The following is a 13,589-nucleotide window of genomic DNA, read 5'->3' as shown; positions in this document are numbered from 1 at the left end:
TCAGCTATTTGTAAAACTAATTAGCCAGTTGTTAACTTGCAAGCATTAAAATGAATTCCAATGTAATTTAGAGATGAAGTTTCTTTAAAAATGGCACACGCAATATTTTATCATGTTACTCACCTTAAGTGAATTTCATTTGTCAGTGTATGCATGGAGAAAAAAATGGTAGTTTAGAAGGTAGGAGTAAAATTACTTTGCAAAAGTGAGTTTTGAGAATTAAACTCGGAGATAATTAAAAGTAAACTATACCCTTTTGCATATATAGATTTTTGGAAATTCAGTTTTACATTTTTTTCTATAAAACCTGATCTTGAGAGTTGATTTTATTTCGTATTTATAATTTTTCTTATAAATGCTGAATTTGATAGTTAATTTTATTTGTTATTGTACTGATTTACCCTTATTAAAACATTTAACCTGAAAAGCAACTTATTATAAGCAATTAATTTTGGGCTGTCTTAAAATTTACACAAAACGCTGAGAACCAACTAAGACAATTTCTCCCTCCACCATATTAATTGCAGCATGCACCCAATCAGCTCTAGAAAATGACAAAAATACCCCTCTTAAATGACGAAAATAACCTTACACAAAAATGGGAAAAAATATTTTTGAAACTTTTATTTGAAATATTTTGGATTTCAATTTTCAGAACATATTTTTGAATTCTGAAATTTTTTATCCAGAATGTATTTTTAGTTTTGTGTTCAGAATTTTTTTTCCAGCATGTATTTTTTTATTTCTCAATTATAATTATTATTTTGGAATAAGGATAGTTTTGGAAATTTAAAAAATTGATATGGTGGAAGTTAAAATTGATATGGTGCAGGAAGAATTTGCCACCAACTAAAAGTAATTAAGCCCAGCCCAGATTTGTTAACGAAGTTTTTGAAAACAGGAGTGCATAATGAAGGCCAAGCCCACTTACTTGATGATTTTAGGAAAGCAAAAAATACAGGGCAACTTCTTCCTATACCCAACATTTTTTAACTTGCACCCTGTATACACTTTGAAATTTTCAAAAATACCCTTCATTTTGAAAATTAAAATTATTAAAATTCGGAATTAAAAATATATCTTCTAAAAAAAATCTAGAATAAACTATTCTGTTCTGAAATTGAAATTCTTCAATAGAATTTGAAAATCAAAATATTATTTCTGACAAACAATTCAAAATACAAAAAAATGTTACAAAAAAAATTATAGAAAACAAAATCTGGAAAATCAGAAAATGAATTTTAAAAAGTGTTATAGAAATTCAAATAAAAAAAATATTCCAAAAATAAGGTTCCAAAATGTAGTTTTATTCCCATACCCCTTTTATTTAAGGATAGTTTTATCATTTCACGTAAAAATTGGATACAAGCTCAAATTTGATTGGTGCGCAGGAAGTAATTGCCAAAATATAAGTACAATCTAACATTTTTAGGTCCATTAATCAAAGAGACCAAACAATAAGCGAAAACAAAAATGAAATAGAGTTTTGTTAATCTCACGTTTGTTTTTGTGAAGTTCAAGACCTTTTTGATAAAAAATTCAAAATAAACTAGTTGTGGATTTTTTTTTTAATTTCTCGAGCATATCTTCTTTTAAGAGCAATTTTATTGAAACACAATGGAATACTGAATAGTTATATGAGTAAGTATTAAATTTTGATTTCTCATAAAGAAGCTATTCCTTTCACAAGATGAAACCTATATGTTGGTAAATTAATTGTGGATATATGATTGAGAAAGAAATGACAAAATATAGATATATGCTTTTTATCCTTATATGTGTAATTCATCCATGAATACCTACTATTTGCTGAAAATTTAAATTTTAAAAATGCAAACACAGTGTTGAATTTATCTTTACAAGTACATATTTGTCAAAAAGCTAATGTCAAAAACATAAATAAGAAAAAGAAAAAGTGAAACGTGTTTGGTCTTTTGAGCAAGGAACACTAGGAATCACTTTTTTTTTTTTTTTTGCACTTTTCTCTATTTTTGTGAAGCATGAAGTCTACTTGGACCTGTCTCTACACGTCAATCGAAAAAGCATTTGATGATGATACCGAAATTCAGTCAGATTTGGATCTGTTTGGTAGATCAAAATAAAAGATTAAAAAGAACAATTTAAATCTTTAAATTAAAGAGAAAGATGAATATTTGCTTTAAAATAATCACGGGGAAGATAAATTGAATAATTTTTTAAATTTTATATGAAAATTACTTAAAAATATAAGTAGATAACAAGATTTTATTAAATTAAATTGAGAGCTATAATAGGTTAACGACTTTTTGCTATAATACGGTTAAAACCTTATAAAACACTCTCTCATTGTTGTAGTCCATGGTAGAGAATGTTCTTTCTTTTCATAAAATAAATTATTAATGTAATTTTAATCATTTATATTTAAATTTCATTCATTTATTTTCTTTCGAGATTATTTCTTCATAATTACATAAAATGAAGATCTTAATCATATGCTTTTAGTCTTCTAATTTTTAAAAAAGGTAAAATATGTAGTTTTTTTTTTAATTTGTAGTTGATTTTCATAATAAATATTTTAAAATTATGTAAACATTAACAAAATAACATAACAACAAATTAATATGGGCTAAGTCCGTTACATTCAACATTATCCTAAAATTGATGTATATAAATAAAATGTACCAAGTTTGTTACAAGACAAATTCTTCCATTATCTCCATGTCTTCCCTAGACACTTTTATAAATTTTTTTTTCTAATTTCAATAATACACTTCTGAGTATGGTGGAAAGTGTGGTGTCTTCTTCATTTTTAAGTGGTGGTGGTTGCTTGTGATGGTTGGTGGTGAATATTAGTGGTTGAGGTCATTTTTGTGGTATTTTTATCAATGGTAACTGTATTTTTGTTTGCTTATTTTTACATTTTTTTGAAAGCCACAAAACTCATAAAAAAAAGTGAGGTGCAAAAAGGAGTTAAAACTGAAAAAAATAATTATCTTCTCACTTGAGAATGTCGTATCCAACGAATCTTCTTGTTAACCCTCTCACACACGTTTAAATGACAAAACTACTCTCTCAACGGTTGAAATGTAGGTATAGGGTGTAGGGGTGCATCTGAGGTTATTTAAAAAGGTTAAAATCAAATTTTCATTTAAGGTTATTTAAAACTTTTAAAACCGATTTTTCACAATTAGTATGGAGGTGCAGGAGGAATTTTCCTGGTTACAAATATAACCAATTGTAGGTCCTATACAGATTTAGTAAAAATATTTGTTCATTTGAGTCTCCACTCAAATAAGCTCACAAGTAGTTGGGGTCATAACTTATATTATGCTCGATCTTGCCACACAACATTTTGTTTTCTACTATTTCAAGAAATTAAACTATTATCAATAGAAACACAATATCCAAGAGTAAATATTTTATAATCAGCATTTGAATAACATACAACAATTTTAGTATGCTTATTGTCATCATATAAGAAGTCTTTTCCATGAAAACTTTTAACATGCTTCAATATACAAATTCAAAACCACAAATTATATATATTATAATTTGTTCATATCTCTAACCAGTATGAAATATAAAATTGATTATTTTTTCACATTCAGAAATTAAAATATGAAATATTGATGATTTATTAAAGGGTTTCAACACCTACATGGAACCAATAATCTCTCAATCTTTTGTTCTTAATTAGAAGAAGGAAAAATAATATCATTTATTATTTTCTTTTACCATGTTAAAAGTCACAAAATAATGATAAACACACCTTTCTCCTCAATTTTCTTTCATTCCCCCTCATTATTTATTTAGTCCTAGTTGAGTACTTTTGTTCTTTTAAGAATAAGCCTAGTTGAATTCTTGGATTCCTTGAAGATAATGGTTTAGTTTTCCTGGTGAAGTCAAACAAAGATTTAAGCATGGCTTTGAAAAAACAGAAAGATATGATGAACAGTCAAAGTATTTGTTTACCAAAAGGAGAATAACACAAAAAATATTGTATATAATATACTCAACCAAAAGTCCATGGGTGCATATACTAACCATACACAAAGTGAGAAATCTCATGTAACTTAAAAATGAAAAAAAAAATGATATAAATAATTATTTGCAAGGAGATGAGACAAAGCAAGTTGTGAAGTGGAGTGAGGAAAACAGAATCTTTGAAATCCCTTTTGTTCATCTTTCGCTTTTTCCTTTTGCATTCGACTGAGTGTTCCCATATGAGATCCTCATCAAGGTCCACTTTTGAATTGAAGTTTGTAATAAAGGGAATGATAAAGAGAGAGGGCAACAAAAAAAAAGGAAAAGAAAAGAAAAAGACGTTGTGAAGATAAAAAGGAAAACAAAAGAGGTACCAAAAGCAAATCAGTGAGAAGGCTGAGAATTTTTCAGCAGCTCAGTGTCGTGCCACTGATTTTAACAAACTCAAATTAATTTATTTACCTGCATGATGAGAAAGAAAAAAAACATGTGAGTAATGAATAAGATAAAAGAGAAAGTGGAGATAAAAAATTGGTAGTTATTTATTTACCCTGTCCCTCACAAATCCTTCTCAAGAATGCAAGGAAAATAATGAGTATAGCCACTCCTGCTAATAATCCAACAATTATTGCAAATGTTTTTTCACCTTCATTGTCTGATTTTCCTGCTCAACACCAATTCACAAGCATTAATAAATTCAGAAATCATGACATAATATATTAAACATTTTTTAATAACTTTATTCAATTCAAATAATATATTTTTTTAGCAAGAATAACGTGATCAATAAAAAACACTTATGAAAAATTTACTTCTGGCGTTTGTAAAATCCACCACCACAAAATTTCTTCAACTTTGGTTTTTTTAGGAGTTGGGCCTTACCATGGGCCTTATTGTTGTAAGCATGAGCCCCATTGGTGGAGAACCTGGCGTAACATTTTCCCAAGAACACATCCCCATAGTCCGCAGCAACACACTCACTCCTCAGCCGTCGGATCGCATCCCCCACACAATCCTGACACTCCGCAAAACTCAAATCCCCACAACACTGCGCCACGCCCTTCACCTCACCCGACCCGCCAACCCGAAAAAATCCACCCGAACCCGTTAATCCGCCCAACACTGCATCTCTCTCGCCCGTCGCGCCCGACCCGAACCCCAGGGAGGGCCCACACCTCTTCAGCACCACCGTCTTGTCCTCTACGCCCAGGAACGTGGAGTTGTCGTACTTCACGAAGCAGCCGTCGAGCTGCACCGCGCCGCCACACGCCGCCGGGCAGAGCTGGCCTGCTCGAGCGACGGCGCGGGCAACGCAGGCGGCGCAGTCCGGCATAGCGAGGTCGCCGCGGCACTGGTAGAGGCCGTAGGCGATGTCGCTCTGGCTGGAGCTCACCACGGTGAGGTTGTTGTAGGAGGAGTACGTGGCCGAGTTGACCAGCGAGGTGAGGAGCGAGTTCAGGTTTGACTCGTAGGGCGAGTTGGAGGTGTACCGTTGCTGCGTGCAGCCGCCGTAGAGGAAGAAGTCCGCGGCAGAGGATAAAGCAAGAACGAAGAAGGAGGCCAAAGAGAATAAGATTAACAAGAGGGTTAGGGTTTGTTTTGTTTTCGCCATTTGTTTTCTGAGAAGTACTGGGTTGGTTTGGTTGACGTACGAGGTTGACGAGGTTGTGTTTAGTTAATGCATGGGTATGTTGGAAGCAGAGATGATGATGTTCTGTGCATGTATGTCATGGGGGATTTCATTTGATTTGATTTTGTGATATAAATGATGGGTTGGTATTGCTTGGGAATGAAGAAGTGAAGTGTGGAAGAGCTGTGAGGTTGGAGAAGGAGTTGCTTTAAATAACCACCTCCACGCCATAGCCATGTCATCTCTGTGCTCAATAAAACATCAAACTTTTTCATCTTAATTTACTGCCACCATGTGGGCTCTATCTATCTTTTTCAACAATAGTTTTCATTGTCATTTCATGTGCCAAATAAAATGATTTTTTTTAAAATGAAAACTCAGATAATGGTTCTTGATTATTGAAAGAAGATGTTAGACAATATAAAAGAGTTCGAAATTATACAACACACGTATTAACAACAGAATCCTATTAATGAGTTCATTCTTACGGGTATTAATGATTATAATAGCAGCTTAAATTACTAATTTGTCAACAGTGATCACATTTATTTTGCTTTTTATATCTATTTAAGGAAATTAAACCCAGCAATGTTAATTAACACTTGTCATAAGGTTACGTAAACCACTTAAATTATATGACAATAATAATATATAAAAAACACGGAATATTATTATATTGTTACATAAAGTAAATTAGGTCTATATAATCAAGTTTAAAAGCAGAGAAAATCACCATATCTAGACGTGAAAAATAAGTATTATATGTTTTTTTTCTTATCTTGATCCCCTTACTTTGCTGCCATTCCTTAATCCAACGTAACTTTTTTCCCATTTTTTTGAATTAAAAGAATAATGGTAAACTAAACCCTTTGTAGCTTTTTAAGTGTAACCTTTATCAGTATTTTGAGTTTGAATATACTAGCGGATTAAGATAGCGAAAGTCGAAAGTCGAAAGTCGAAAGTCGAAAGAGAAAGGTACATGCTACGTATCCAGAAACAAAGTGACGAACACAGCATGGCTCGTAGTTGTATGATAAAAATCATATCATCATATTAAACTAAAATTTGCAAGACATAACTTAGACTTCTCGTTACTAAGGAAGGTTGAGAAAACAAGAAAAGCCAAGGATGAAGTCGGTTCACTGTTACCAAGATCTCACGTACGTACGCACTAAAACCAAGTTCTAAAATCTAATGACAAATATTAAAAAATAATTTTATCTCCGATTGTGGACATGCCATATATAGATATGCATTGACATGTATGGAATCCAGAGTCTCTGAAAAAGAACAGAAACCAACACAGTTCATAAGAAGGGGCTTTAAACTTTCCCTGTTACTCACTTTATCATAGATTAATATATGTATTAATTGTAAAGTAAGGCTATGCACTCACATAGGAACGAGCTTTTAACACTTTTTGCCCTACTGGCACACGATACCTTTTTTTTCAAGTGAAGACGCAAGAGTACAACTGTGACATCGCACTACACCACATCTTCATGATCTCACCTTCAGTTTAGCAAAACTATAGCTACAGTATTCAATTTAGTGTAGCTTTAATTATTGAGGATTGCAATAGCTAGCACTGAACATCGAGTTTGTATAGCAGCATGAGAGTTATAGAAGCTAGTTTCTCGTGTGAAGTTGAAAGAGAAACGTAGTGGGCCTTAAATAATGGCATAACTGTTGAGAACACTACAGGAAAAAGTCACGAGAAGGTTTAGAATACTGGCAAAATCACAAAAAGGTTTTTACCTGTTATTCCCATTTTCCACCATGTCCATTGCAGTTAGTGAATTACAGTTTCCAATTTCAAAATGGTCCCCTACTGATATCACCTTTAACTTCCAACATATAAAGGTACAAAAAACAATAGGTCCCTAGTAACAACCATTATCAAATTTCTGCCTTAAACAATATTTGGAACTCATCTCAAGAGAAAATGATAAGAAAAACAATGCATGCATCGAAATTTGAAATTTTATTTTAACCTGAAATTTGACTTTACCACCAATAAATCATGCAAGAACTAAATAAAGACAATCCAAATAAAGCAATCTGTAAGTTGTCCAGTTAAAAACTGAAAAATGAATTTACAAACAAGCTATATATTTTGGAGAACTAAAGTTGAAAACGATGCAATCAAATAGGTCAGAAAATATTGGAACGAAAATAGCTAAAAAATCTGTCTAGGCTGAACTGTTAGTATCACAACAAAAGGGCATTTAGTATGGTAATTATTAAGTTGATGACAATTGATGTTCCCTCTTTTTCACTCGGGTCAAATCCTAATCAATAGACTAGACGGTTAATTAAGAAGCAGACACTGCAAATTTAATGCATTGTGAGGTCTTGCCCTCACTAGGGAATGAGGGAGATATGAGAGGAAAACGTAACTTTCAATTTTGTCTTCATAACATAACTTATGCTGCGCTGTCTTGGTCTCTTTTCTTATAGTTTCTAGTGCCCACCACAACTTCAAATCATATGGGCCAGCCCATAATTATGCATGGGCCCAAAAGAGTCCAAACCCTCTAATTCATATATCCAAACATCTATCACACCCTTCTTCTTCCTCTTCACCTTTTCTTTCTTCATCTCCACTTACTAAACCCAACACAGTATGCCTGAGATCACCATTTTAAATCACAAGGTCTTTTGCGTATTTGTTGGAACAACTTTCCTCATTAACGTTTTTAAAAGAGAAAGCTGAAATTAACTCATGCGTAAAAAATAATTCTCTAATATAACTTCTTTAAATTGTTGTTTTTTAATTTTTGTATAAGCTAAATTTTAACTTGTAACCAAATTCATTTAACTTCTTTTTTTATTCTTTTCTATGGAAATTTTTGTTCAAATACACACCTTTTATGATAGCTTACATCTCTTCAAGGCCGAACATGATAGAGACAAATGTGTGAGCCTACTTGGATAGGCTTATCTTGTGTTACTTAAGAAAACTGAGTCCATCCAGCTCAGTGCATGTTTTTCTATTGAGAAAAAAAAATATATTTGTACTTAACTCATCAAGTTTGTGGGTCCAGTTAATTGACTCCTATGAGTTGGTTAGCTTTAATTTTTAAAAAATTAGAAGAATAGGAAAACAAAAAGACAACAAGCTCAATAACAAATTGTACTTATCCGTAACAACAAATTCAAAATATGGAAAATAAAAATAGGAAGAAAACTTAAAACATAAATCTTCCTCTAGAACCGCATAATTTCTTATATTTAATGTTTTTCCTTTTTTTTAGGATTTAGGTCTTCTATCTCAAATTTTTAGTCTTTGTTCTTAGTATGTACAGGATTATATTTCACGATTATATTTCAAGTCAGTTTTTGTTAATATAAATGATATATAACAATAGGTAAAAATTTATTATCTTCTACCTTATTGTGTTTATCTTCTTATATCAAACGTATTAAGAGTATTACCAAATAGGTTTTGAGGTCTTTAATAATAATTTATAAGTTATTTATTGTACCATATTTATTAATTATGTGTTTAGACTTTAATTTTGATTGACAGTGTTTGTGTTCGGTGTTGCTGAATACCAAAAAATCTTGATACTCGTAACAATTTTAAAATTAATTAAGTATAATAAAAATTTACTTTGCTAGCCTAACTTAGATAACTTTGACAAGAAAGTCAAATAGATAGGATAAAATTAATTAAAAAAATTATAAACTAATAAATTTCTAACCCTTTTAATCAATGAGTCAACTTTATACGGATTTTCACATGAATATTTTAGTTCATATATGTACGAATGACAATGAGATAGAGTGGGTGTGAGTTTGACTATCTTATCAAATAAAATTCACTCTCGTTTCATCCCTATACTCAACATATGAATTTTTGTTTCATCTCATCTTCGTCAGCTGTACATATCCATTACTTTTTCAAATATTAATTATTTTTTATAAAAATGATAATATTATTAAGTATTTAATGTTAAAATTATATATATTTTATTTTCTCTAATATCAAATATAACAAAATTATAATTAAATAAATATAAAATAAAAATAAAAAATAATAATTAAATAAAAGTCAAATAATTATAAAGAAACTTATTAAATGAATGACGTAAAAATAAGTTACGAAATTAAAAAAAAAAATTATAAGTTTGAAGAAAATATTTTCAAAATAACTGCCTATAACCTTTTTTTTATATTTCATAAAAAAAAAATCAAACTATACAAAGGAAACATATTTATATTTATAGAGAGATATAACGAATTGAAGTGTTGTAGGAGTGTTTTGAAAGGTTAAATGCTTAATAGCAAATTGGGGGATTTCAATAGAAAGGATCTAACACAAACTCAAGTCTTCCTTAAACTTCAGCACTACTAGGCTTAGTCCAATTCATTAATTGTTGGACCCTAGTATTCAATCACATAGCAAAGGAAGAAGTCTTTTCACACCCCATGCTTGCCTTCTGCACGTCCTGAATGTTAAAAAAAACTTTAAGATTATACAATTTTAGAATAAATTTTTAGATTAATTTTCAAACTATGCAACTCAGAATACCGCTCCTCTTCTTTAGCTTAGACCTATAGTTAATAACTCTACGGCTGTTTTTTAGATAGTAATTATATTTTATGGATTGATCTACACCACTTTCAAAATAAATTTCAGATAACTTTCAAGATAACTTTCAAAATAACATCCTGATAGTGCAATATACAATAGACTTCCAGGTCCAGAAATCACTTTCAGAATTTGGAAATTATTTCAAAAATCTATAATGGATTACACAAATCATTTTTAAGAAAAAAAAAAAATTAACTTTCAGATTGTGCATTATGGAAGTCAAAATAGATTTCAAATCTAGAAGTGAGTTCCGAATTGCATAATCAGAAGTTACTACTCCCAAAACAAACACTTCCAGATTTTACAATTGGAGAAATAAAAAATAACGTAATCCAAAAAGGTGAAAAATATGGCTGTGCAAAACAAGTTTGAGACTGAACTTCAAATGATCTAACCGGACCTTATCTGAGTTCGTGCTTTTGCATCAGTATGTAATGTATCCTTGTTAACTGGAATATGGAGGGTCTTGTAGCAGGCACTCTAGCTAAGCTAAGTGACTAAGTTATTTGGTGATCCATTAAAATAAGCACGTTTTGTGACAGAACAGAACTTGTCGGACAGAAAAATGGAGCATCTTGAGTCTTGAATGTCATGGTCCTAAAAGTTTATTGAGCTGGTATAATCCGTTTTGTGCCCAGGGAGACTAATTTGATTCTTAACCAATAGGTCAACTCATAACTGATTCTTTTTCTTCACAAAGGAGAGAATATTCAAATTTTAAAGTGTAAATTTCCTGAGCTGGCTTTTGGAATATGTCAAGAGTTTCCTTTGATGCTCCTCCACATATATATATATATATATAGTGGGTGTTGAGTGTTTTCCCAACTCAGCAACACCTTTTTCGTGGGGTCTTATTGCTAATGCAATCATCTTCCTCCATTTATTACAACCACAACTTCATTGCTCAATATTAATGCTAACTCTATGCCCCACAACCTGTTTAGTTACATTTCAAAACTCTAAAACCACTTGCACTCTGTCATGCCAAGACTATATCCTCTATGAAACTCTCAATTGCCATTCCTCAAACAGCACTGTGAATAATGAACATATAAGTTTTAAATCTTTCCTACTGATTAAGGATCCAAGTTTAACGTCAGATAAATCTTCAGATCAAATGTCCCCAAGAAAAAGTGTTCCAAAATGCAAGATGGTATGATCTCAAACAACAGGTCAGGCAATATGATCTAGTAATCACCCTCACCCTTGATAAGGACATTTAATCACGCTTGATAATGACATTTGTACTTAATGGCGCCAGATAATAGCCCTAAAGTTTTATTTGAACAAAGTCCATATACGATTAACATATCACTTTTTTTATTGCAGATTCTCATTTTTGTTTTCTCAACACAGCCTCATCGATTGTGTTGCTTGACATTAGCACAACTCTCTTGCTTGAAAAACATAGCAATTCGATTGTGGACTAACTGATTTCCACAAGTCTCTCAATAATACAGATACAGTGAATTCCCACAGATAGATGTAAATTCCTTTTCTTAGGGAAAAAAATTGGGAAATCACCAATTTCTATTGGATCTACTACTACTAATACTAGTTTATAATATTTATATACTACGACTTTGGCTCAATTCTTTTGGATCCTACTCAACTTTGTGCCGTCGGAGAAACTCAAAGAAGTTGAGCTCTGCCCTTCATGATTACACTAATTACAAGTCAGATTTGGCATCTCTTGTGCAGTTCATAGAACCAAGAACTTGCTTATTATCTCGACCAACTTTTTGACCCTCGAGACGGTTTACTAATCTGTCTAGAGCTTCCTTCATCCACCAGTGTTGACAAACATCCCTTGCTTCAGTGACGCTCATCTAAAGGGAAAGTTTCAAACAAAAATCAGTGACCCTTTCAGAAAAGTACAACCCCACCAAATTCATTCAATTTGTTCATCTGCTTACTTACCCATACTCTTTGACGAACGTTTTGCTCAGGCCAGAACTCCAATTGCTCTTGAACAAGTAAAGGGAACATGTAGCCTTCATAGAAAGTGTCATGAGTCTTACTCTTGAAACTCCATTTACCCAATTTACCCTGCACCACCACAAAGATAGAACATTTTTTTAAATTTACTAAGCATTCTTTTGTAATCAATACTTTTAGCCCAGCATCATGATTAAATGGCTTACCCCAACAATGCCTCTCACCCCAGCTTCCTCTATGGTTTCTCTCAAAGCTGCCTCCTTTTTTGATTCGTCTAATTCCCAACCTCCCTGTTATCGGTCAACCAAAATAAATACAAATGAATAAGATAAATCCAAAAAATGTGTAACTTGGCCCATTTGGGTGTTGGTGTTGATTATTGACTAATAATGGATTATGGGTCTACCTTTGGAAATAGCATCCCTTTTCCTTTCTGAGAACTGATAACCAGAACTTCCAATTCATCAGAAACGTCCAAAGAAGTTTTCTCCCCAATCTTAAATCTGTACGGTATGCATCTGCATGAACACAATTGCAAACACAAAATAAAAAAACAATTAGTAACAATGGAAATGAAAGTCTGTAGAGAAACAATGCAATCCCCAATTCAACAAACTAATTTACTTTCAATTCCCTCATTAGAAACTCATTTTCAAATTCCTATTATCCATTATCCACAAACCCATAACCTTCAACTGCTTTACTCTTCTCTTAACCAGAAAACACAACTTACCCATATGAAAACAAAGTTTCAAGGAATAAAAAAGGGTTTCGGTATTCAACAAAACCAAAATCCCACTGTGAAAAACAGTTTTTTTTCCCACTTAGAAGCATGAACAAGAAAAAAAAAAAATTATATGAAACCCCATTTGCCCAAAATTAAAGAACAAGAGAGAGTGAGGAAGACACGAACCCCACAACTTGGCGACGACCTTTTCTATAACGTTGCAACTCCCTACCGGTACGAGAAACCAATGCTACAACATTTTCCTGAGGAACCACAGCCACCATTTTTTTTCTCCTTTTGAACCCTTTTCAGGAACTTTCTAAACTAAGTGTTTAAGGAACAAGAACAGAAACAGAAATTACAACAACAAACAAAAGCAAATTGTGTTCAGTAGCTAGCCTGAGAGGAGGTGAAGGAGGGGAGACCTTTTAATAGTGGTTACCGGTTAGAGAGAGAGTGTGTGTCTTCGTAGGAGAGAGAAAATAATGTTTTATTTTATGTTGAAACTATTTAAAAAAAAAAAAAAAAAAAAAGACAAGAAGAAGAAAAGAAACAGAGAAGGGTAGTGACATTGGAGTTGGGGCTCACTTAGCAGCAGATCTGCCGCAAATGCATGCAACCCTATGACACGTGTTGATTACGTGTCAAATAATTTCTTACGTGGCTGTCAATATCCACTGGCTCGCTAAAGTTCATAACACTTTCCATTTTGTTTCTGAAAATAATTGTAA

General features: G+C 32.1%; 2 protein-coding genes across 3 annotated transcripts; both read right to left on the bottom strand.

The window, feature by feature from the left end:
• Positions 1-3,962: 3,962 nt before the first annotated feature.
• Positions 3,963-5,879, bottom strand: LOC137814943 (plasmodesmata-located protein 7). Of its 2 annotated transcripts, XM_068617911.2 has the most exons (3): positions 4,846-5,879; positions 4,514-4,627; positions 3,963-4,425 (listed from the first exon to the last, which is right to left on the bottom strand). In XM_068617911.2, exons 1-3 carry the CDS (start codon positions 5,573-5,575, stop codon positions 4,418-4,420), a joined length of 852 nt encoding a protein of 283 aa, XP_068474012.1. In that variant the 5' UTR covers positions 5,576-5,879; the 3' UTR covers positions 3,963-4,417. The 2 variants fall into 2 exon arrangements, with proteins under 2 accessions (XP_068474012.1, XP_090150164.1); XM_090294038.1 differs by lacking the exon at positions 3,963-4,425 and having other exon boundaries at positions 4,506-4,627; positions 4,846-5,777.
• Positions 5,880-11,434: 5,555 nt separating this feature from the next.
• LOC137814955 (nudix hydrolase 18, mitochondrial) lies at positions 11,435-13,370 on the bottom strand. Its single transcript, XM_068617933.2, has 5 exons — positions 13,045-13,370; positions 12,538-12,649; positions 12,338-12,421; positions 12,114-12,242; positions 11,435-12,022 (listed from the first exon to the last, which is right to left on the bottom strand). Exons 1-5 carry the CDS (start codon positions 13,140-13,142, stop codon positions 11,864-11,866), a joined length of 582 nt encoding a protein of 193 aa, XP_068474034.2. The 5' UTR covers positions 13,143-13,370; the 3' UTR covers positions 11,435-11,863.
• Positions 13,371-13,589: the final 219 nt, after the last annotated feature.

The sequence above is a fragment of the Phaseolus vulgaris genome, chromosome 1, assembly GCF_051622355.1.
Source record: "Phaseolus vulgaris cultivar YP4 chromosome 1, ASM5162235v1, whole genome shotgun sequence".
In the NCBI taxonomy this organism is placed as follows: Eukaryota; Viridiplantae; Streptophyta; class Magnoliopsida; order Fabales; family Fabaceae; genus Phaseolus; species Phaseolus vulgaris.
Note: the sequence above shows the minus strand (reverse complement) of the source record. Positions and strands in the feature narration are given on the sequence as shown.

Excerpts from the sequence above, each read along its gene's own strand:
- LOC137814943 (XM_068617911.2), bottom strand. The coding sequence starts at position 5,575 with ATGGCGAAAACAAAACAAACCCTAACCCTCTTGTTAATCTTATTCTCT. Across the intron at positions 4,628-4,845 it reads TTACAACAATAAGGCCCATG|GAAAATCAGACAATGAAGGT; the intron begins GTAAGGCCCAAC and ends GGTGTTGAGCAG.
- LOC137814955 (XM_068617933.2), bottom strand. The coding sequence starts at position 13,142 with ATGGTGGCTGTGGTTCCTCAGGAAAATGTTGTAGCATTGGTTTCTCGT. Across the intron at positions 12,243-12,337 it reads GGGTGAGAGGCATTGTTGGG|GGTAAATTGGGTAAATGGAG; the intron begins GTAAGCCATTTA and ends GTGGTGGTGCAG. Across the intron at positions 12,023-12,113 it reads ACGTTCGTCAAAGAGTATGG|ATGAGCGTCACTGAAGCAAG; the intron begins GTAAGTAAGCAG and ends CTTTCCCTTTAG.